Source organism: Chelonoidis abingdonii, chromosome 6 (assembly GCF_003597395.2).
Source record: "Chelonoidis abingdonii isolate Lonesome George chromosome 6, CheloAbing_2.0, whole genome shotgun sequence".
Classification (NCBI taxonomy): Eukaryota; Metazoa; Chordata; order Testudines; family Testudinidae; genus Chelonoidis; species Chelonoidis abingdonii.
In genome coordinates, this window is record NC_133774.1 from 10,400,594 (window position 1) to 10,426,717 (window position 26,124).

Here is a 26,124-nt window from a genome sequence, read left to right on the forward strand (position 1 = left end):
GGTCTTTAATTCATACAGATTGCTCTGAAAAGTACTGACATGGCTCTTGAAAAGGTTTCTTTCCCACCAAATTACCTAACTTCCAGAAAACTTTCAAATAAGTGTTTACATGTTTTGTCACGTAGCATAAAAAACAAGGTAACTTCTGAAATGAGGTGCTGGTTTCCCCAGTGGACTTCAGCTGTGATTTTTAGCTGAGGGTATTTTCAGACATTGCAATGTGTGTTGAGTCTGAGCAGTTTAAAACTAGAGTATTGAGGAGTACCACTTCTGGAGGAAACTTGTTGATTAAATTGACAGGAAAGAGTAGCTAAGATATTTTTGGGTGGCTTTTTTACACACTTCCCTACAAATGTGTCTGGGTAAATAGTTATATTAAAAATTAAAGGACTGTGTAAGAACTTCACAATGGAAGGTCAGTCACAGCGCATGAATGATGGAAACTCTGAAAAATAATGCAAACGTTCTATTTTACTGTGATTTTAGTACAAAAATGTTACCTAGATCAACAGGGAAAAGAATCTTTTACAAGCTGATAAAGTTTTAGATCAGTGTCATTTTATGCATTACTATTGTTGATTAAGGAAAGTGTTACCTTTCTTTCACAGAACTACAGGTATTATTTAGTTATTAGCTATTTGCAGCACCTATGGTGGGTTAGGTTTGTTCTGAAGTCTTAATCACAAACAAACAAACAAAAAAAACCACACAAGTGCGGAGGAAGTGGATGTTCAGAACTGTGGGTTAGTGGTATGGACTTTATTGTGTGAGAGAGGGGGGGCATGGGAGCCAAGGGTGGGAAAGAGAAGGGTGGAGGGATCAACCCAGTGAATTTACAGAAATGAGGGATGAAAGAGGTGCGAGCAGAAGACTGAGTGGCAGAAAAGTCCATGGAGGTTGATATACTGAAGTTGCAGGAAGTGCAGGTGGATAGGCGAGTGAGTTAAGTGGAACAATGGTTCTTTTGCTGAAACAGTGGATTTTGAAGTTAAAATGGAAGCTAGGGCTGCCACAATGTTCCAGCTTTTTTAGTTTAGTTAAATGCTACTCTAGACTTTCCCCACTGTTTTTGATATGCACATCAAGGGTAAAATAAGAATGAGAAATGTACTAAACTGTGGTACTGTTAATATAAGGCAAAAGGCACTGAAAGGACCCTTTCCAGTAAGATGCATCTAATTTGTCATTTCTTTAAAGTACCTAGCAAGGTTTCCAAGTACTGATATTTTCCACCTTTAAAAACTTTGCAACTTCCCAGCATCTAGCATCCACTGATCTGGTTGAAGTTGGATGGGTGTTAATATCTTTGAGATGACCTGGGTGATGAGCTTTCTGCAAGGTCACAAAGCAAGCTGGTGGTAGAATCTGCTATAGAACCCCAAAATCCTAACTCCTTATCCCCAGAACTAATTACTTAGGACACTGTCACTGCTTTTTAAAGTTAGATTCCTTTCTCTCTTCCCCCATTGGCAGTATCTTGTTTTTGGACGTTGGATGGTCACTAAGACAGGTCTTAATGTATTTAGTATTGTGGAAGTGGTTTCAGGACCTAATTTAAAAAAAAAACCACATACTTAATTCAGAGAAAAACAATATACACTTAATTTAATTGAGCAGAACAGACTACTTAATCTTCAACAGTTATTTATCTGTAGATTGCATTCCACAAAGAGCGCGCGCGTGCACAGAAATATCCTTTGTGGGAAGCTTAAAAATGACCACAGTAGACCAAATAGTGTCCACCTAGTTAATATCCTGTCTTTAGTAGGGGCTTGAATCAGATATTTCAGCTGTGTCTTGGGACCTAATTTTCCATTTCCTGATACAGGTATAACTTGTTTGATCCTCAGAGTGGTTACAGCAGTGTAAGAGTGCTGAGTTAGGCCCATCTGTGGCTCAGAATTATTTTTATTCAAGAGGACTCGGCTCTGACAATAATGCAAAGCGTCTGTGGACTAATCACTGGTGAATTGTGAAGAGTAATTTGGGAAATTAAAACTACAGAGCAAGGTGTCAGAGGATCTGAATTGTTTAAACGTTATCTTTCATGGTTTAGTCCTGAAAACAGACTGTTTATTAAAAGTAAATTATTTGTATCATTAATTTATATAAACTTGTGTCAGCTGGTAAAATGTTAATCTGGTTTGAACTACATTTTTTTTAGAAATAACCTAGATCCCTATGCAAATATATTAATTAGCATCTCTTATTCTGTGTTTACAGTATTAAATACAAACATTTAGTCACAAGAGTTTCTTTTGTTTTATCCACTTGTCTCTTGACTCTTCAGAGTGACAAGTTTGAATAAATGCACAGAAAAAAGAACCTCTCAAATGCCTTAGTTAAACATACTTTATTACTTTGATATAAATCAAAGCCTACTTCTTTAAAACTAAGTTTATAAAAATGAACTTTAAAAAGTGATTCACTTCACTAGTCATTCATTTTTTTGGGTCTTTCTAATTGTTAAGGAGGCTTTTTGAGCACCAGGCTCCTTATGACTGAAAAACTAATGATTGTGGCATTTGCCAATTACTGATTGCTTTGTATGCTAATTAAGCATCTTTGTAGTCTCTATGATAGCTGACCATTATAAAATGTATATATCTTGGATTGAAGTCCAGGCTCATTAGTTGTTCATCCAGTGATAAAGTATTCAGGGAGACATGGCTTTTTGAAAATATTAATGGTTCTAATTTTTAAGAGTAGGCACCTAAAAGCTGTCAAAACAGGGCACTTTTTACGTTCATAAATATGGACTCTGGAGCTTTAACTTGAGACACTTATTTAAAAAAGACCTTGCACATATATAATTTTGAAAAAGGCTTTCTGGAGGTACAGTGTATGTTAGGTACTGCATGTGGTGCAAACTGTATGAAATCATACCAGGTCTCTTCCATCTTGAATATACTTGGTTTTAAAATCTTCCCCCTGTGTTACCCGGAGTTCTTTCAACCCAAAGCTCTTGGTAACTTTTACTCTGTGCGAGGAGGTGTCAGGAAATAGGGGAGACACAGCCGTCCGACCGATAGATGGTTGGCACAGACAGGACAACACGAGTGCTTTCACTTAAAGCTAAACTTTACTAGTCTCAAGCACTTACACATCAGCAACAAGATTAGTAAAACACCCCCAACCCTTGATAATTACCAAAGCTGAGTGTGGCTCTCGAGTGACACAGCGGCAGGCTTCCGATGGCCAAATCTTCCATCCGCTAGTGGGGACTGCAAGATGTATCCAGAGGGAGAGTCCAAAGAGGGTCCCCAAACGAGTCCAACTATCTCAAGCTTTTCCCCCTTATTTATACATTAGTAATAGAATGACATATCCCTTAAAGAAATCTTGTTAAGTAAGCCATTTCAATGATCCAGCAAGAGGTTCCTTCTGATTATTGATTAACCAGGTGTGGGTTTTTCCAGAGTTTGCAGTGTTGAGACCCCAAGAGACATTCCTGGGGCATATCCTGCTCTTTTAAAATGCATGTATCAGCAACTTCAACACAGTTCTTATCAGGAAGAACACAGTGTCAAGCTGCCCTTTCTGTGGCACCCAAAACTCCCCGCCCCGCTCCTGCCTTGGTCGAACTGAGACTGTTTAATAGATTGCTTTTAACAATAAGCCATAGTGCTTTTAGGCACTTTGCTGGTTTGCCAAAGTCTCTCCGTAAACTTATGCCCTACAGTTCGTCCTCTTGGCTGTTTCTGTCTAGGTTTAAATTATTGTAATGATGGAACTTTATCTTTTTCCACTGAGAAACTATTCTACTGGCTAATAAACTTCTGTAGAAAACCTTCCTTGTATTCAGCTTAAATTTTCAAGATATGGACCTCCTTGGACCACCCTAAATGATTCCTCTCCCCTCTCTTCTCCCCATAGTGCTTGTTTCAAAAGGTTCTAGTCTCCCTTCATCCTGCTTTAGCCATCATTTAGGCAAAAACTCAGTCATATATATTATTCCTCTAAGAGTTTCTTATGAATCAAGTCTCTCTAGTCCATTAATCATTGTTGCTTTTCTGAACTCCTTCCAACCTTGTTTATGCACTTGGGTTCAGTGTTATCAGATAGTTTGAACAAAAAATCATGAAAAATGTATTTGCTATTTCATTGAAATATTGAGCAGATCTATCACTTGGACAAAATTGGGAGATTTTTTCCCCAAAAAATATTTTGCAAGAATAGCTTTTTCCTCATGTGTGATTGACTTATTCCAGTTAGCAAGTAACAATAAGATAAGTATAACAGACATCCTACAGACTGAGAAGAATTAGAATTTATTCTGTATATATGAAAGGTTATTGAATAACTCTTTATTTGTAGCAGTTTACAAACTTTCTGATTTTTAAATGTTAACTATGTGTAAGTATTGGTACTTCATTGGCAATGCTTACTTCCCAAGGTGAGGTTGAGAGTTGTAATAATTGTTAGTACCACATGAGAGAGTTTGCATCTCTTAGTAAACGTTTAAAACAACCACATTGACAATGCTGTTCATTTTTTATTACAAACAAAATGTGTGACTAGAATTCAAAATTTGCATAGGCCTTGATCTTGCATAGACTTACTCTGTTCTTACAACCAAAGGTGTGAAAAGGTCTGTCATGGTTCCTTATAATGGCTCACAGCTAAGAGTGCCAAGTTGAGGTCAGATGTCAGAAATCAGGGCAGACACCCCAGACTGATGGTATATTGGATCATTAGATTTCACCTAGCCAGTAACAAAAGTGTACTCCTGGATCACTATATTTTTTACCATGAAGCCACAGACAGTGTCCTTTAGGCTTTCTGGAGCCTACTTTACCTCCCAGACGGACTGGACTTAATGATGAAAGGTTATTAAAACCAAAATTCACCTCTCTAGATTACTTCCAGCCCCAAAGGGCCAGTCACTTACCCAAAATATGCTCAAGATCTTGCCAAAGACAATGCAGTAGCCAATCCTTCAGTAACCTAAATTAAAGATTTATTAATTAGGAAAAAGTAATGAGTTATAGCAAAGTTAAAGTGGATAAAATACATTACAGGTGAATTAGGGTTTGTAGGTTCAAAATAAAAGCAGTGATGTACCAATCTGCTAGTCTCATAGTCTTTTCATAAATTTTCTCAGGGTTTTCCCAAAGTGGATATGGGAAACTCTGTCTTGTATCTGGAAAGCTCCCTGACAACATCCTAAAAGATCAAGAGATGACAAGATCATTCCCAAAGTCCAGTATTTATAGTTGAAAACAGCCTGTCATCTGTTTTTAGCATAGCGTGTGTCCGTAGATTTCACTTCGTTGAGCATGCTGTGCCCTTTGCTTTGAAGTCAGTATTCCTCCTTGCTGGGCAACTTTAGACAAATGAATTCACAACTAAATGCTGACACATGTTGTTCCAGGGTTAATTAAATATAGAGATAGTAATCGCAGATAAACTTAGTGTAAATGTAATTAACGGAACATGTGCCATGTGTGGCATCTTCCTTTGTTCTATTCTAACAAGTGGATACAATAGCATTAATATTTCCTCTGATCTAGGGTTATTTACTATAGCGCATGCATAATAGCAAATGAGCAACAGAATATAGCCAAATTTTGACAATTCAGTTACACTTTATAAGTTGATTGGTTTGCAAATTACAGTGCCTTTTCACATTCCTCTGAGGTTCACGGACAGGTGAACCACCTGTTGCTTTGAATCGAAGCTGATTTCCCTGTGTCACAGTGTTTATAGGATCAGGGCCATACATATTTTTCAAACCTGGAACTGGTCAGCCTAGGTCTTCAGTAATATTGGAAGGAAAGCCACTTGAATAATAATCAAGATGAGAGGTAATCACTGCATTTTAGTACAAAGAAAAGTAAATTACTAAATGGACTCTTGTATGAGCTTCTAAACATACTTTTAAAATTCGAATCGTAGCACTAAACTTTGGAATATTTTCAGAGTGAACAGCATTACTTATATACATGGAGTTTAACCACATTCAGACACCTGTTAGAGAATTTACTTTTCAACAGCTTCAAACCATTTTGTTGGTCAATGATTTCAAGTGGGATCTAAATCTTCTGTTCTGTACTGTGGCTTGTGAGGCTTGTCTTCCTCCCAGGAATCACAAAGCTGTAGTGTTAAAACAATACTCTTTATGGGGAGAGAGTGAGCAATCAGTGGTAGAACTAAAAGCAACGTAAAATCTACATTAAGAGTATTTTCAGTTAGTGAATATACAGTTGTGCAATAGATTATCACTAATCCCCAGAGTTTTCTTTAAAATTACCATCTGATATCTGTTTAATGGCATATGTAAAATAAGTTCTATCTCAGTTCAGTTATGGCACAACCTCAGGTGGTGCACACACTGGAAACATTGGCAAAGATGCCAATAACTGAATGGACCTAGGAGACTAGCTTTCAGCTCAGACAAAGATAATTTGGAATTGAGAGAATCCAAAATCTGAATGTTTAGAATCTACAATGAAGGACATTCACAAAGATGCTTGGATAAAACTTTGAAGTGTGGTTCAATTAATATCTGCTGATTTGACTTTTTTTACTGTATTAAATTTAATAGTAGAAAATAAAATTACACATGTGCATTTTTCGCCTAATACAGGTAAACTGTTTCACATCGATTTTGGTTACATTCTGGGTCGTGACCCTAAGCCTCTGCCTCCCCCAATGAAGCTGAATAAGGAAATGGTGGAAGGTATGGGAGGCACTCAGAGTGAGCAGTACCAGGAGTTCCGTAAACAGTGTTATACAGCTTTTCTACATCTTCGCAGGTAGCAACACTATTTCTGTGTTAATTGCCTGATCAACGGTGGGGGGGTGCCTTTTTCCCCCCAAAAACATGAAAACTTATGTATACTCCTATTGGTGTCCACAACGCTATAAAGAAGAGAGACTAAGAGATGAGAATTCTTGTGTTCTAATCACTCTTTTGGCACTGATTACCCTTCTGCAGCATTTGTCATTATAAAGTATCTTCTGTCCAAAGATCTCAGATTTCTTTAATTTAGTTTTGCAACATTCCTGCAAGGTGGTAAATGATGATGTATTCAGGAGATGTGTTCTTCTGTTGCTTAGCAAATCTTGGAATGTTTTCTGGTTAGGCAAATTGGTGTCTTGGGTGATCATTGATGAAATATAGTCTTTCATTTCTTAACCACAGCTCCCAAATTCACATTAGTAACAGCCAAACACATGTATCCTCTGTTGGCTGGTCAGTGGACTATGTGAGTTGATTTGTTAATCTTAGTCCTGTTCGTGCAGAATAAGTATTCACTTCTCAGAATCCACTATCAAATGTTGGCAATAGTAGAATCTTCAAAAAGATTTGAACTGGCATAGAGACTAAACTACCATACTCCCTCCTTGCCACTAGAATGTCCTCTTTCAGAGTTCAGGCACAAGGTAGGAGAAGCTTGCATTGCCATGGTCTGTCTTGTGGACAAATAAGACTTTTGTTTTCCATTGCTAAGCACCTTTTACCATGCCCTACAAAATTCAGTTCAAATATGTTAAATAATAATTGGAGATATACCAATCTCTTAGAATTGGAAGGGACCTTGAAAGGTCATTGAGTGCAGCCCCCTGCCTTTACCAGCAGGACCAAGTACTGATTTTGCCCCAGATCCCTAAGTGGTTCCCTCAAGGATTGAACTTGCAACGCTGGGTTTAGCAGGGCAATGCTCAAACCACTGAGCTATCCCTCCCCCTTGTTGCCTTGTTTGTCCTTAGGGTGGCAGAATGGCTCAGCGTTGCCTTCCAGTCCTGTTACAACAGTGAGCAGGTGAACAATTTCTCTGTTTGCCAAGTTATTCAGAAGTCTTACATGGAGATATACAAATTCCACTTCGGTATCTGAATTGCCTAGTATAAAATACTCCAAAGCCTAGAAGAAAAGTATATTGAACAATGTTGATCTTAGAAAGGAGGCAGACAAGATAATGTGAAATAATGGCTGAAGAAACGTAAAACGTATTCTGTCTTATTGAAAGGAGTAAAAAAGTAACTGCCTTTATAAACTGTCATTGATAATGGATTAGCAGCAATTCAGTACAATGAGAAAACAAAGACAAGTTATTAATCAGCAGCCACAATAACTCCCATCACTCCAGAGAATAATCATGAAGGGATTAACCTATGTACTCTGCATGCAAAGTGTAAGTCAAAATTGTTTGAGAACTGAAGTTATTATACAAAATTATTCATTTCCTATGTTTCCGTAGATTCTTTAAAGAGATGTAAGTTGATGTTTGCTATTTCAGTGGAAAAAGCTTTTAAATTTCTGCAAGATTATCCATTGACTTAACTAGTTAACACAATGATTGGCAACAGAGGACATACTTAGTAGCATGGTGTGCACTGATACAGTAATTTTTATACAAAATTAGCATTTTAAAATATTAGTTTAAATCCCTAGGATTGTAGTTGTATTTGAAGATCATTTATTTCTTCAGTATATGTACAGTTTAATGTGAAAATATTTTTATTATACAAATAAAAAATATTAACTTGCTGTTCTAGATAAATCTGTCATGTTCATAGAAGTTCTTAGGCTCTTGATGTGAAAGGCATAAGAACTATACTATATGGATCTTAATAGCACATTCTTAGCATCTGTGACTCAAAATAACCGTTAGCAGGAATGTGCACTTACAGAGAAAGCTAATGGATTAGAGAATGGAGGACTAGGCTGTTGTCATTGTGCAGGCTGGCATAAAAATGTGTTTGATACACTAACAGTTGTACAAATTAATCAGGTTATTTAACCTATTCTTTTGCTTTTTAGCCAATTAAGATTGAAGCAAATTTTGTATTGCAAGTCTAATTTTCATTCCCATTCACCCCAAATGAAAAACAAAGTCCCTGAAACATCACATGCTGGGGGAAAAAACAGACGTCATAGTGCTGTGATATTAATAATAAAAGAAAGTTCTTGTCCATTACTTTTTGCAAAATTTCCTAATATTTCTGTGGCTTATCTCCACACTGGCTTGGCTTATGATGTCCAGTTTAATTTTGTTGGCCTTGCTGAGAAGTGCTTTTGAGGTGTTTTTGTTTTGTCTTGTTTGTTTGTAGTATTTGTTTTATTTTGTTTCAGATTATTCCTGGGGCAATTAGATTTGTATTCACCTTTTCATAAGTTTATTATTCTAAAGTAGCTGGGAACTGGTAAACTAGGGATTCATCAGAGCCAGGAATATATAGGCCATGACTCAATATGATACTTAAGCACATAGTTAAATACCTGCGGAATCAGGGCCTTACTGGCGAAGCATAGAAACTCCATGACTCAGTCACGCGAAGCAAGGAGTTTTGCTGCTCATTTAGAAAAAATTCTCTGGTTAGCATTTGTTGGCAGTGATGAAGAGAACAGTTTAGAGAAACTTGATAGAGATTCCCAGGTTAGATATCTACTGACCTGAAATATGAGAATTTGAGAGAACCTGAATGTCCTTCATGAAAATGTGTTTTGCTTTGTTTTTTGTTTTTAATTGATTGAGGCTTTTCAAGTAAACAGTCTGACATAAATTCAGACTCCCTCCCCTCCTCCCGAACATGAATTCAGGATCAGTGCTTGTAAAGTGCTTGTACTGGTCCTGAAAGTGTTTGTTTTCATTGATCTGCATCAGTGTGATTAGGCCTGATAAATTGTGAGAAATCCAAACTTAAAATTGAGTCAGCCTAAATGGAATTTATAATTTCCTTCTAACTCAACAGTGATGGGTGTGTGGGTTTTTGGTTTTTTGGGCTTTTTTAGCAGTCAAATTCTCTGACATCTAGAGTCAATGATTTGTGCTTCATAGATTGAAAGCTTGGAAGCAGTTTCCAAGTTTTTTTTGGAGTGCTAGCATTGCTGGATGCTAATCGTTGCAAGTGAGGCAGAAGGATGGAGAAAAAAATAAAAGATGGTAATTGGAATGATGCAGTGATTAAGATCCACTTAATGCCTCAGCTTGCCAGGAGTAGAAACACATAGTGTACGTAGTTCAAAAGTTGTAAATGACACTGGTGATTTTTAAGATATTGGACTTTTAAAATTGTTACTAATTCCTTTGTGGTTTCAGGGAAATCAGACCTAAAGCCAGTGTAATCCCTCTGTGAACTCATCCTTGGTTTGTAGGAGTTGAAGGCCAAGAAAATCAAGGCTTTAAATGCACAATTATAGGGATTCTCACATTTTTCAGCCCTATCCCTATAGTGTTAGGAACATGTGACTTGAAGTTAGCTAATGGAGTACTTCATTGTTGCATGGTTTATTGAAGAGCCTAAAGGCTCAACTGGTTTAGGACCCCAGTTGGGAAAGAATCCTGTAATAAGATTAAAATTGAGGTACATTTAGGATGTAATGTTAACAAATTGATTTGATCTGAAATACTTATAAGAGCACAGCAGAAGTAACGCAGACTTGTGTCTTGTGAAAGCTGGCATTGAAGGAATCTGAAATCATCTAAGGAGTTTTTATAGGGTTCTTATGATGTATTTGAAATCAAGTGCATAGAAGTGGGAAATATAGAAGCAGTTGGAAGGGCTGCAATTGAAATGCATGCCAGTAAAATCCAAATAGACAGAAGAGCAAAAAGTCTAGTTTGGCTGAGCAAGGGCACAGAGCAGCTGGAATAATGAGCAGAAAGCTTATTGCTTTTAAAATATAAACAATGAGGTTAGGAAAAATAAGACACGTTAAGGATAGTTGAAGAAACAAAAACGTGTCAAATTTAGGTTGCATTTCAACTAATTCAGAAGGGTTATTTAAATATTTATGGTAGAAAGAAGGTAAGACCTTTTTCTTTTCTCTTTCCTGGTAAAAACAACTTCAGATATGAATGAGATTTGTCAAAGAATCTTTCTTCTGCCTATAAAAGAGAAGTGAGTTTGTGGAATACTCTTTAGGCGTTAATATGCAGATAACAATGGTCCTGGGGCTTATCCAGCTCTCTCAAACTTTGGACATTAATGAGGTAGATTGTCCAATCCATATAATATACATTTCACAAATTTTAAAAGTACATGACTATTCTAAAAATATATTTTATTTCTATTGCATTCTATGATTGGTTGGATTCCTGAAAACAGAGAACGGGCAAAAATAAGAGCAGTGTACAGAAAAAGGTCTTGAAATGTAATGGCTGAATATTTTGGTCTAAGGGCTAGATTCACAAAAGGGAACTTTGGCATTGCAATGCTTAGCTGGAGTTTGTTCAGTACAGAACCTGCAGAGAATTTAGCTGCCAAACTCTAACATGTGTCTGCTGAGCATGTGGGAACTGAGATGATTCAAAGGCTTACAACTTGGGCAAATGTGGGCACGTTTTTATGAGGATTGCAAAAGACACATCGCTAACACCCAGGCAACTGCTCTGCTGAATATTTCCTCTTTTAAACAGAGCCATGATAGAGCTTCTCAGCATAATGGTGGTTAGATTTTTTTTTTAAGATGTCCAAAACTTTCCCTAATGTTGTTTCAACAGTTTCCAAGAAATCCCGCTACCCCATTTTGCCCCCTTCCCCGCCCTCCACTCCCACAAAAATGAGCTTGAGGCAGACACTGAGCATTGAAAACTTCAATCTGAATGGTTAAACTTTGCAAAGTTCAGTCATTTATAAAATAGGTCTCATGGAACATGTCAGGTAACTTAACTGTAAACAGTGATTATCAGCTTTGCATATAACACTTCTTAGGTTTGCACACAATGGAAATGTAAACATTTTGATACATAGGAGGGTACTGTTAGTTCATAAAAAAAAAAAAATACGGTTTATGATATGATTGTTTTCTTTGGAGAGCACTCCTGTCCTTTCTTCTTTTGTATGATACTAAAATGATCAGATAATTTACACACTGATGCATATGATCATTGTCTTGTTTGTATTCAGAAGCTGTACTAAAATTATTTTGCTCTTTTGAATTCCCTTTCCATCACCTTCTAAGCTCCTAAAATGTTTTTATAAAAGGTATCTTCCAAATTGAGTAGGTTCACATTTTTTCCCCAAAAGGGAGAAAACTAGTTCTGTGGATAGAGTAAGGAAGGTTCCAGTTTGTTGAATGGCTCAGAAATTATCTTCTAAAATAATGACTTGCAGTTAATTTCCTGCAATGGCAAAATGGTGGTCTTTATATAAAAAAAAAAAAAAAAAAAAAAAAAAAATCATGAGTACTTCCAATCACAGCATGTTAAATTGTAACTCAGACAGCTGCAGTGCTGCTTCTTTTTAATGGTGATAAATGACCTTTTGTGTTTCAGATGTGCAGCATACTTACCCAAGTTATTACAGATTTACTGAGCAGCTGCAATCTTAACTCTGGTTAAATCAGGTGGTTAAGGGACATATTCATCCTATTTAAACAACTTCTCATACAAGTTCTTAAAAAATCTTTTTTTATTTGTAAAGATTCCAATAATTTTAAGAATGTTAATTTAAGTAGATTTCACCATTGTATAGCTATTAGATGGAATGTCCCTTTTTAAAAGAATACACTTTGGGGTTCCTTTCATCTAGTGTATTTCTGTATGTCAGGTGGAATAGAAAGGTACAAAAGAGATTAATGTTCTTGACTCCAGAAATACTTGCTGCTATAATCTGTATTACATAGATCTCCAGCTATATATTCCTTAATGTTTTTAGATATTTAAAAGAAAAAAATGGAGCATATCTGTGCTCCAGCTTTTGATACACAAAGGTTAAAGTTTTCAGTGCAAAACAAACTGCAGGGCCATTGCATTCATAACAAGAATACATACCCAACTAATGTGTTATACACAAACCATCTCTTTTGAGCATTACCAACTCACATTGGCCAAGGCGGAGGTGGTATGTGAGAAATGATTTAAAGAAGGGAAAAGACTAATACAGGAGACTGTTGTCCACAAAATGTTTTTCTTTCTGCTGCTCTTCTCATTAGGTATTCCAACTTGATCTTGAACTTGTTCTCCCTCATGGTGGATGCAAATATTCCAGATATTGCTCTTGAACCCGACAAGACTGTGAAAAAGGTAATCACAAAACTTTATTTATTAGATAGAGTAAACAGATGGTGTTCTTCAGTAGTTCAGATAGGGCAATCTACATGTAATTATGACCTCTGGACTACTCATTCCCAAAATGATGGAGCTCGGGCAATTCACAGAATCACTGAAGTTAGAGATGGAAAATACCTATTGAGTCATCTAGTGCATTCACCTGCAAGCACAAGAATATTTGCTATTTTACACATATTAGGCCATAATCCAGTCCAGTGTCCCAAATAATGGGGTTTTACCATTTAGAAGGAGTATCATAGTTTAACTAATATGTATAACTATATGGAGCATCAGCACATCGTGCACACAATCTCTTATGTTCATAAGAATGTAGGAATTGCCATACTGGACAAGAACTGTGGTGCATCTAGTCTGGTATCCAGTGTGACAGTGACAAATGCCAGATGTTTCTGAGAAAAATGCAGGAAACCTCTTGGTATATGTGAGAGAAACTACCGCCCTGTGAACGTATCTTCTTAATCCCCACTAACCATGCTAAATAATGACACTAGATATTTTCCACTCCTGTAATGCCCATTGATTATCACAGGTTCTTTCCCATGGTAGGCTACGCATAAGTTTCAAACTCATAACCAATACACACTCGTCAATATTATACTGCTATAGCAAGGATCGGCAACCTTTGGCACGCAGCCCACCAGGGTAAGCACCCTGGGGGGCCCAACCGCTTTGTTTATCAGCTGCGTCCGCAGGTTCAGCTGATCATGGCTCCTACTGGCCATGGTTCACCACTCCAGGCCAATGGGGGCAGCGGGAAGCGGTGGCCAGCACGTTCCTCGGCCCGTGACTCTTCCTGGAGCCCCCATTGGCCTACCTACAGTGGCGAACCGCAGCCAGTGAGAGCCGAGATTGGCTGAACCTGAGGACGTGGCAGGTAAACAAATCGGCCCAGCCCCGCCAGGGTGCTAACCCTGGCGGGCCACGTGCCAAAGATTGCTGATCACTGCATTATAGTGTCATCTTGCATCTGGAGAGCTTAAGGGTAGTTAGGAAGCATAAGAAACAGTCAGAGGTCAACACCCCACTAGTTAAGTTGGTTTGATCTCTGAAGCACAAGTGTTTTTTATTTTATTGTATTTTATTTAAAGTTACATTAACTGTTCTACCTTGGAGTATTCTTATTCATATAAATGTTAGTCGGGGGTGGGGTAGACAAGGTTATTTTAGGAGGTTGCAGTATTGTCATCCTTGTGTGCCGCCTTCAGAACTGGAAGGCCAGAGAGTGGCAGCAGTTGGTCGGGTGCCCTGCTCTGAAGGCAGCACCCCACCAGCAGCAGTGCAGAAGTAAGTGTGGCAATACTGTATCATGCCACCCTTACTTCTGCACTGCTGTCTTCAAAGCTGGGCGGCAGGAGAGGGCGGCTGCTGACTGAGGGCCCAGCTTTGCAGTTAGCAGCACAGAAGTAAGGGCGCTAATACCGTGACATGCCATGCTTTCTTCTGTGCTTCTACTGGCAGAGGCTCTGCCTTAGCTGCCACTCTCCAGCTGCCCAGCTCCGCAGGCAGCTCCACCACCAACAGCAGCACAGAAGTAAGGGTACCAGTACTGCAACTCTCCCTACAATAACCTTGCAACCCCTTCACACAATTCCTTTTGGGTCAGGATCCCTCCAATTACAACACCATGAAATTTCCGATTTAAATAGCTGAAATCATGAAATTTACAATTTTTAAAATCCTATGACTGTGAAATTGACTAAAGTGGACTGTGAATTTGATAGGGCCCTAATTACGTTACATTGGTAGTGTAGGTAAATGTTGTTTTTTTTATAACCTCCACTGTAAATCAAGATATCTGTTGTCTTAGTTCTATGCAAGACTTCAATAAAAAGAATGTTAAAAGAAACTTATATTCCATATTTGTTGTCATCAGCAGCAGTTTTCTATCAGCATAGTGGGCTGTTGAGAGTTCTCCATAATGCAGAGAGAGTCAGAATTTTATTTTTAATGGACACTTTTTTTATGTTTTAACATAACCAATGTTATCCAAATAATTGTTTTAAGCAGAATAAAGTTCATTGCATCATTAAGGGGAAAGATTTATTTTTTTTAATGAAGTCACCAGACTTGGGGGATCCAAGAGGATTGTGTTTTAATTCCACTTCTGCCACAGGCTTCTTCTGTAACATCAGAGAATTAGCTCAATCTCTTTTCAGTAGGGCTGGCCGAAAAAGCAGAATTCTGTTTCACACAAAAAAAAATCAAGGTTTCAGAACTTCTTCTTCCATATTAGCAAGAAAAAGACCTTTTGAAATATTATGTGGAAAAAAACAAGACATTTATCGCAGAATATCTGGGAGCCAAATGGTCTGAATTGGGCAGAGCAGGGACTTGAATTTAGGTCTCCAACATCACAAGTGAATTCCCTCTGACTGGGATTCTGATTTCAAGAATCTATGGGTTTCTGGTGCAAAGTTTTGGGGTTTTTTTTTTCATTGACGGAAACAGTCATCAAGAAATATAATTGGCAGTTGTGCCAAATTTCAAAAGTCTTGGTCCTTTTCTCATCTGAAGCCTTCAAGTTCTGACATACCACTTACTTTAATCTCATTCATCTCTGTCAGGAATTCACTGTTGCTTGACTTAATAGTATTCATTCTCTTCTTGGACATTCTCCCGTGAGCTTTCTGACATTGCTTTTATCAAACTCACTCTTACAGTGTTTGTTGCCAATTAGCATACAGCATTCTTGCTCCTTATTAATACCTTGGCATCTATGTCTTTCATAAGATGCGCTATCCTGTGGTTTCTCCCTCCTAGCTACCTCTTGCAGTAAAATACTAGAACTGACACAGTACCTGCAAGCTATTTAATGAATACTTTAAAAGAAAAGCACATCAGTTCCATCATTTGAAATGCTGCTTTGTTGGGAAGGGAAATACAGTGCTTTCAACTATCAGTTAAGCCAAAAAAACCTACAGTAACGGGGCATATTAAAGTCATCTTGGTTTCTCAGCACAGCAAGATATTCACCAGTTCTGTAAAATGGTCTGGATTCATTCCTGATATTCTCAAAAGAGCAACTAAGGCTCCTTTATTAGATTGAATTCATTTGTTCAATTTTGTTGCTGCTACTTTATTAATCACATTTTTTTACGTGGTTATTTGTTTTTCGGTTTTGGGTTTGTCCTTGTATGTCAGCATTCAGGTTTTCAAACAGATTTCTATAGCTTCAAAACACTCTACTGCTTAGAAGCCAAGAGAACCATTCCTTCTCATGGATTTTAATGATTATAGTTTAAAAATTATACTTTGAATTCACTACTAGATTTTGTGAGAAATTCCATTTTATAGAAGGATCCAATCATCTTTAAGGAAAATTTGAACCTACGTCCTCTCTTCAAGGCAGAAATTGGCTTTATGACCTACAAAAAAAAATCTGTAGTTCTGTCCAAAGCTACAGTGACATTGATTTTTTTTTAGAGAGATTCTACACTCTTGGTTTGTTGACTTCATGTTTACTTTAAGGAAAAAATAATTATACACTCTTAGCAAAACTTTATGAAAAATCAGGCACCATCAGAAACATTATCGTGGTACCCTGTAGAACATGGATAAATCACTGCTAGATTCAAGACAAGATTGTTGTTGTGGAGATACCTGTATTTCAATTACTAAACATGCAATGGCCAGTCTGACATCAGTTATGGGAGCTTTTTAATACTAATAACAAAGGAACTAGTTGTTTTATCTCTCTTATGTTGAGTGACAAGCTTGTTCAAAGTAATTTAACAAGATAATACTGTACCTCGTTGTAAGAGAATTAAATAGATGTTTTCAGGTTTTCAAGTTGATTTTTTTTTTAGAAGCTTTGAACACAAAATCCATATATTTCAAGAAACTCAAGTTAGCTAAAGATCCGTTTTGGACTGACCTGTAAAATTAAATTACGTTTGGTGTCTGAGTAAAGTCAATAGCCATTTCAGCCATAATTTCACTTTCATGGAAGATTGAAGTGAAGATTTAAAAACATTTTGTTTGTCTAACCAATCCCCTCTGCCTCTTAACGCAGAAGGATGTTCGCAACCAGCATTTTCTCATTTAGGACCGAAGTAAGTACTCAGATTCTCCTGTTCTCAGTTTTACAATGGCTATACTTTTAATGATGGGCTAGTGATCCAGCAGGGCTGCATTCAGAGAGGAAAAACATGATTATCTGCTGGGTTGGCTGAAGTAATGAAGTAAACTCCGCAAGAAAATAATGTTTAGGATAACCCTCTTTTAAACTTGAAGAGGAAAAAGAATATTTTTTTTAATTATGTTGGTGATTAAACTATAATGAAATGTGGGGAGGTTAAGGGAAGTAGAATGCAATTTTTTTTAAAAAAAAAAAAAGCTGATGCTCATAATCATGAAGCAAGAAAGGCTTACTGAAAAGGGTTATATGCTTTAATTACTGCAATGAAGAATTCAGTTGCTATAGTGATCCAGCACTCAGAAGTGTTTTAGTAGACGCAACCATAATGCTGTTAATATCAGTGGGTGTAGATTGCTCTAATAGTACTATGTTTATATAGATAGAGATGGCAGGGACTGGAAGATAAAGGAACGTGTTTATCTTTAGACATCTGAAATTACTCTACTTTTAGCTAAAGCTAGTGGAGGTGAATCTACAACTATATTACAGCTCTTGGTTTCCAGTGAACAATACATGTTGAGGGTGCAGGGAGTATGAAGCTCACTGATGGAAGGAAAGATTTTGTTTTGCAAGCATGTTTGTGACCAGAGAGATGTCTGACAGCAAGTTAAGACATCATGCTGCCAGGCTATGGGTTCAAGTCTAACCTGCAAACTTTGCATATGGAGCTGACAAAGAATACATTCTCAGAATACATGGGAGGAGGTGGGATCATGTACATGACTGCAGCAACACATTTGGTATTCAGTGTAAGTGTGTAAGGTGTCAGCAATCTCATATCTCTTATTTATTACTGGTTTGTGGGTGAGGACTTCACCAAAAATCCTTCTTTAGCTTTTTTTCCCCAAAAAAAGCTTCAGAATACTCTATTTTAATAATAATTAAAAAAAAAACCTGAATTAATAGATCTTTTAAAACACCTCTCAATATAAAACTTTCTTCCTTCACCCCTGATGTTATGCTTATCATTATGGCACAATATAAAAATCAAAGTAAAACACAGTACAAATAAACTCTGAGGCTGCCATTTTTTACAGACTGAGTTTCCTTTCATTCTTGTACTTCACCACCACCTTTCCATGAATAAACAAAGCACGTACTAAGAAGGTGAGCAGTGTCCCTTTTTTTTCTATTCGTGCAAATCAGGATGTGACACAGTCGGTTGACAAGGAGCTGCATGAAAGCAGGTTCCATGGAATGAAATCATTTTGATTTTACTATGATAGTGAAATAATACAATATTTTTTGGGGGGGATGTTAATTTAAGTAGACTTTTTTCAGAAAATGCTTATTTTGAGGTTAACAGTTGATTGTCACTAGAGATGCCCTTTAATTGAGAAACCAGAGGTTCAAAATTATGACCCTCTAAACCATAGTTAGCACCACATACGTGGTATTTTCCTTCTCACTGTGAAAATCCTAAAGAATTAAGAGGAAAATATCAGCAAGCTGAGGTTTGGACAGGAAGGCACGTTCTTTATAAATTGAGGCTGCTTTCTCCAAAGAATCATCATCTTTCCTGTAGCATGTGTTATATCTCAAGGGACTAGCTGGCAGAATGTAATTTTATAATCAACCTTCAAATCTAACTGAAAGCAAATTGCCCAGATATCACTTGAATCCAAAAGCTGTGAAATACGGGAACAGGGAAGAAAAAATGGAAATAGCAGCATGTCATGTACAGCTTTCTGTAAAATACGTAGAGATTACACCTGTTTGACATGGTTTATGGCACAGGACGGAGCAAGTGAAGCACGGCTTCCTGCCTACCTCATTTCTGAAGATTCTTTTGCATTCTTTATTCAGAGAGGAAGATATAGTGCCAAATTGTGACTTTTGCTGTTTACCAAGGTAGGAAAACTGTAAGCGTTATCAGGTGCTGTGGGTCTTGAACTCTGGCCTGGCTGAGTGAGAGCCTTGCCCTCTGTATCAATGCACTGCAAAATCAGATGAAGGAACTGTAACTAACACCCCACTACCAGAGGCTACACCCAGTGACTCAGCTGGGTCAGGTGACTAGCAGCAGACTCCTGATTGGACACCACTGGCTATAAAGCTTCCTGTTCCTATCCCGCACCTTATCTGAGCAACTAGTTGGTAGGTCTGTTGGTGACCAGACCCCTGAGATCAATGTTCTGCTTCTTTGCTTGGTTCCCACTTGTCGCTCCTGTTATCACTCTTTCTGACTGACTGCAGCCTGACCCTTGGCATGGCTTCTTACTCCAGTTCTGTCTTAATCTTTGTGTCTCCTGATTCCTACCCTGGCACTGACCCTTGGTGTGGCACCTGACTCTGACCTTTGGCTTGACTTCGGACTGCGGCCCTGAATCCATCCTTGGCTGACCATTAGGTCATACCGCTCCATTAGGGGCCCTGACAGCAAATACAGAACTATATGGACTTGATTGTTAAAGCACCAACAACTTCCAGTGACTTTAGCTGGGGATATGGATGCACAGTACTTCTGAAAATCAGGCCCTGTCTTTTTACTTATTTTCAATAAGAATCATCTTTTTCAGGTTCAAATCTCTGAAAGCAAATTGATGCTAACATAATTGGACAGTCTCATGTTTAATATCAGATTCAAAAATTAAATTGTACATATTTTGTGGGTAGCACTTCAGAAAGTTAAATGAGTTCTTTCCAAGTCAAAATTTCCCCAATTTTCCAACTTTAAAAATATTCTGTTTCCATTTATGTATAGTACATGCCAGGCTGTGAACCTCCTCATGCTCAGGGAAAAAAGCTCTCTTGCTGCCTCTCAAATTTGTACAGGACTAAAACTAAATGTAGTACGTAGAAACACCTAACCGATAGAAAGGTAAATCCGTGAAACTCAGGGAATAATGCCCCTTCCCACACCACCCCCCACAAAAAAATGAGCATGCAGCCTTGGAAGCACTCCTAAGATTCCTATTCTTGACTACAACTAGCAGGAAGTCTCAGCATTAGATAATATCAGATGCTCCAGCATGTGACACATGGCTCTGAAGACCATTGTTGAAGACTAGCAGCCTTAATCTTTCTCACCTCTGGTCTCCCCATCTTCTCCTCCCATCACTACTTACAAAGGAAACAGTCACAGGGACTAGCACCTTCTTCATGCTTCCCCACCCCTCTGCATGGAACTCGCTTGCAATTTGCCATCCCTAGTTGTAGTGCTTTCTAAAGATCCACTTTACAGAATGTCACACAATTAAAACTAGAATGAGAAGTAAAAAGTTTTTCCCAGTGCAGTGCCGTCCCCCCCGCTCCCCCAGCAAGGTAATCCCTCTTCTCTGAATCTTCCACTTTATCTTTTTTGGGTCTGTTTCTGCTACATCTGAAGATTTCCAGAACAGGGACTGCCCTAACATTATAATAATGCCTGCATCTGTGGTTTCCACTCCATGCATCTGAAGAAATGGGGTTTTTTTTACCCACAAAAGCTTATTCCCAAATAAATCTATTAGTCTTTAAGGTGCCACTGGACTCTGTTTGTTTGTTTGTTTGTTTGTTTTTAATTTATGTATGTTACTGTGCCATTGTATAACTAGTAATCATAATATAAATGCCTTTTTTTTTCCTGCCAACACAGCTTGCTTTCAGTGAAATGCAGCTGCTACAGTAATTGCTAATTGTGGGGTGTTTTTTTCAAATTAAGCAATTCTATATTTTTTTAATAATTGAAATCTGCAACCAATTTCAAAGCCAGTAACTCAAAAGGGGGATCGTCATTCTCCAGATATAAGGAGAGCACCGCATTGTCACACTTAGAAAAACAATTTTTAAAAGCCTCCCATTTTCAACAGAACCGCCAGATGGCTTGTATCTGTCCTTCATAGCGAATATGACCTTTAAATTAGAAAACATCAGGGAACAGTGATTCATCAACACACAAAGAACTCAGCAAGCATTAAAGAATACAGTGCTCTAATTGATTGAGCTCTGCTTCAAATGTCCATTGATTACAATAGATGTCACTATTGTTTCATTTATAGGTCAGGATATGTTAAAGTCCCTCTGCCCCCAGCAAGCAGTTATTAAGTACAGTATGGGTAGTTAAGTATGTGCAGAAAGGCAGTAAGATTCAGGTGATTCAAGTGGAGCAATTTTCTTGCTGGAGAATATAATAATGCTTGGCACTTACAAAGCACTTTGCATGTTCAAATCCCTGTGCAAATATTAACTAATCCGCACAATACTTCTTTGAAATGAGTAGGAGAGTTTGTGAGAAAACAAGGAAAGGGGGAGGCTTTGTTTTTTTCATTGACATTTCACAGATTGAAATTTTCTGCGTCCATAGTATGCCCCTATTTTACAGACCGAAAAATGGAGGTCAGTGAAGTGATTTGCTTTAGGTTACAGAAGTTGTAACTGGCAGCCTGATCTAGTGCCCATTGAAGTCAATGGGAGTCCTTTGGTTCAGGAGAAACTAACATAAATAATCCTTTTCTCTTGTACTTTTGAGATCCTTGGTAAAAGGCAGTATAAAGTACTTTATCAATAAGTAATTCTCTTAGTACATCTGTGAGGCAATTAGGTGTTATACACATTTGATAAATAGATAAGCTCCAGAGATTCTCTGCTCTAACCACTAGACAGCACTTCATACCAATGAAGCAACAGATGTGAGGCATCTGATTTGCATTTGGGATGTCCCAGTAAGTCAGTACCATGCCACAAGTCAGCTATAGTATGGCCTAAGAGATGGCTGACCTGTTGTGATTGGTAGGGAACATTACTGCATTAAAACTGTCTGGGCTTCACTAACCTCCACTAATTAACAATCCAGTAGTAGAAATCAGTATTCTGGAAGTAGTGTTTGTTCTTGTGTTTGCTGGGGTGCCCAGATGTAAGACTGCATGACACAGGGCACCTGGACAACATGAGAGGCCAGGATGCACATAAACATATTGGAATGCCGGTAAGCATGCAAAGCCTGCCAGGCATTCCTACCAACCATCCAGAACCAACACGTTCTTGTCATGTCAGACAACACCACCACAGTCTTCTGTGTAAGCAAGGGGGGACAAGATCCTGAGCCATGTGTCAGATCGCTACATACCTGTGAGAATGGTGTATCACATACTATATTCTTTTGACAACAGCCTACCTACCCAGAACATGAAAGCCAACGCTCTCAACAGAAACTTTGCCATCGACCGCAAATGGGAATTGCATGACTCTGTAATCATGGACATCTTTGGCTGATGGGGAAAAGATGTGAGGGATCTTTTCACATCCCACAACAATACCAAATGCACCCAGTGGTGTTCAAGGGGAGGGAGTGGCCCCCCTGTGAGTTTGTCCTAGTCCTCAATTAGTCTGACCAGACAAATTTATGCCTCCTCCCTCCCCCTTACGAATAATCCACAAGATCAGATGGGAGAAAGCAACAACCATTCTGATCTCCCCTTTCTGGTCTTGCCAGTTTTGGCTACCGCTTCTCTGCATGTCAAAGAACCTGCCACTCATGCTTCGGATATTCCCAGAGCTACTGACCCAAACAGCAGCAAACTGATACCCCAACCCACACACGCTTCACCTGACTGTTTGGTTTTTGGATGACACTCCACTAGCGCAGAAATGCTGTCCGGCAGTGTGAGATGTCCTCTCACGCATCAGGAAGGAGTCCACAAGACATTTGTATCTCACTAAATAGACATGTTTGACTACCAGGGCTACCTGGCAGAACCTTGTCCTGGGCATCCTACTACTCTTGGAATATTTCCTTTATCTGAAGGACTTGGGACTGGCCCTCAGTCCTATTAAGGTGCATGCAGCTGCCATTAGTGCTTTTCATCTGCCAGAGGACAGCCATTCAATCTTTACCGATCCATTAACTGCATTGTTCTGGAAGGGCCTTCTGTGAAAATACCTTCCCATTCAGCCTATGTCCCTTTCCCCCCTGGGACCTTAACCTTGCCCTCAGCTTGTTAACATCTGCCCCTTTGAACCTATGACCTCATGGTCATTCTCTCCTTTCCATTAAAGTCTCTTAACTCATCGCCATTAAATTGGCTAGGAGGGTTGGTGAACGGGGAACCATGATTGCTTAATCCCCCCTTTCATCACTTTCCATAAAGACTTCTCCCCCAAGTTCCTGTCCAAGGTGGTTTTCCATTTCCACCTCAATCAACACATACATTTACCTACCTTCTTCCCCAAGCCTCACACCTCGAATGAGGAAAGAAGGCTTCACTTATTAGGTGTTTGAAGGGCATTGGCTTTTATCTTGAGAGGATAAAACCCTTTCGGAAATCTCCTCAGCTTTCTTTTGCCATAGCGGAGAGAATGATAAGGCAAGCCATTTCCAGCCAAAGAAGCTCCAAATGTGTCTCGGTTCATTATGCGTTGCTATCTTGTTATCAATAATCGGGACGATCCCCACTTAAAGGGATTCGGGCCTATTCCACAAGAGTGCAAACATCAGCTACAGCCACATTCCACAACATGTCCCTCATGGACATATGCAAGGCAGCCACATGGAATTTGTTGCACACCTCTTCCACGCACTGTGCTCTCGTCCATGGTTCCGTGATGGATGCTTCATATGGAGTAGCAGTCCTGCATTCCACAGTCTTCTCCCACATAGATACTGTTTGTTAATCACCCTCAGTGGAGTACAATAGGGACCATCACTTGAATAAGAAAACAAGGTTACTTATCTGTAACTGAAGGTTCTTTGAGAGGTGTGGTCCCTATCTGTATTCCAAACCCACCCTGCTTCCCCTCTGCTGTAGATTCAATAGCTCTGTGGTAGAGAGAGAACAGGAGATGCCAGCGGTATGCTGTGCCCTTTATTGTCTTGGGTGAGACCACAAAGCGGCTCAGAGCACATGCGAGGACTACCACACAGTACTGTTTTCAAAAGCTCTGCCTCCTGGCACATGGCGCATGTGCATAACCCCTCAGTGAAATACATATATCAGCCACACATCTCGAAGAATCTTCAGTTATAGGTAAGTACCTTCATTTTTCTATCCATCTCTGTAAGAACTGCAGCTGTAGAGAAAACCTTACAGAAAATTGTAGATGGTTTCATAGAAAGTGTAATCTATTCGATATGGTAGAATTTTTGCCTAAAAACAAAAGCTGTGGTCTTCTCTGGAACACTACCTAGGTAAATTTATCCAGGTGAATGCAAGAAACATCTGAATAGGTGAAAGAATTAACTATTTTTTACATAATACTGTAGAGCAGAGATGACCAGACAATGCCCATGTTCAGGGAACTATGAAGTGTAGTAGGAGTCAAGGCAGAAACTTAAGACTAGATTCTCCATCTTGAACACTGAATGCTGACTGTCATTAACAACTTTAGATGCAAAACAGTAAAAATCCCTGCACAAAGCATTGTAGTATCTGTATAGAATTTGATATCAAATGCCTTTCTTTAAGTCCTAGCAATGGTGCTCCTGGTGTGTACGTACATGTGTAGTATATGGCTTAATCAAAAGACACACTGCTTTTTCATCTGCATCAGTGGTTTTCAACCTATGGTCTGTGGACCATTGTGGTCTGCAGATTGTTTTAAGATTTCCAAAGAGGTCTGGACCTCCATTTGAAATTTTTTAGAGGTCCGCAAATGAAAAAAAGTTGAAAGCCACCGATCTAGGGGATGTTACTCAGTTCTAGGCACACAGATGTCTTAAGTGTCACTTGCTGCCTTTGCAATGAGTGATTCTGTATTGCAATGATCAAATTATTAAGTAGCTAATCATAGTCAACACCTGCAGTGCTACTTAACCTTGCTGGAGGCACAAGTAGCAGACAGCTTTCACAATGACTGCCTTACAATTAGTCTGTGAAATAAATATCAATCAGAGAATTTAAGGAAAAAGGTTGTCATATGTACTATTCAGTCAAAATGTGAACACTGGTTTCTTTTTCTCATTTAACTATGTGGAGCATTCAAGCCGCTTTGGATAAGCATTAAATATTGATAACATATTGCCCCAAAGAGCTAGCTCAAGGTTTTCAAAATACCTTGAAAATTTTAGGCTTGAACTCGCACCGCAGGTTACTAATCACTTCAGGCACAGGTTTTTTACAATGAGTGTGATTAACCATTGGCACAAACTACCAAGGCAACTGGTGGATTCTCCATCTCTTGAGGTCTTGAAATCAAACTGGATCTCTTTCCTAAAGGTATGCTTTAATCAAACACAAGTTATTGGGCTTAATATAGGGATAACTGGATAAAATGTAATGGTCTGTAATGTATGAGAGTTCTGATTAGATGTTTTAACGGTCCCTTCTGGTGTAAAAATCTATTAATCCATTATTTGGGGAAGTCAAATCTGTGGCCATGGGAAATATTCAATTATTGCACAAAAATTTGGTGGAGTGGGCAAGAACTATTGGATGAACTATGCATTGGATTTATTATTTTCTCTGCATTCCCAAGATTGTTACTGTTTCTAACAGAGCAAAACAAATTACAAATTTAAACTAGTACACATGAATTTTATACTAGATTGCATCAAGTTAACTTTCAACAAACAAGAAGAAAAGTCCCAGGTAGCAGACTTTCCATGGTCAGTACTTGTGGGACAGTATTCAGACTTTTTTCCCCTTAAAAGTAAAATTAAAATGTTACATTTTAACATGATTTCCAGACACACACACACACACACACACACACACTTGAGATAGCCTAGTGTCCTAGTGGTATTGTTCTGCATGACCATGCAAGCAACTGAAATTCAGTACATTGAGAGCGTGTTGCACAGGTGCTCCTGCACTAGCTCTGGCTTTCTGTGAGCTTTTATCTGACATTCAAGGTGTTAGCTTTAACTTGCAAAGCCCTAAACAGTTTGGAACCTTGTCACCGAGTGCCTCCCTCATTGTGTGATGCTGCCACAAATGCAATCAGTGGCCATTTCTCAGCTGAACAACATTTAATGCCTGCAAGAGGGAGCTGGTAACAGATCACACCGCATGAGTTGTTTGGCTTTGGGACTAGTTTTCCTTTCTT

The 26,124-nt window shown here is 38.6% G+C and overlaps 1 protein-coding gene across 2 annotated transcripts in view; it reads left to right on the forward strand.

Moving 5' to 3' along the window:
• The window catches only part of PIK3C3 (phosphatidylinositol 3-kinase catalytic subunit type 3), a 128,706-nt gene that overhangs the window by 90,232 nt on the left and 12,350 nt on the right, over positions 1-26,124 (forward strand). For both annotated transcript variants that reach the window (XM_032771736.2, XM_032771735.2), the window contains 2 exons: positions 6,590-6,758; positions 12,887-12,977. In XM_032771736.2, the coding sequence (XP_032627627.1) occupies positions 6,590-6,758; positions 12,887-12,977 (260 nt within the window). The remainder of the gene's footprint in view (positions 1-6,589; positions 6,759-12,886; positions 12,978-26,124) is intronic.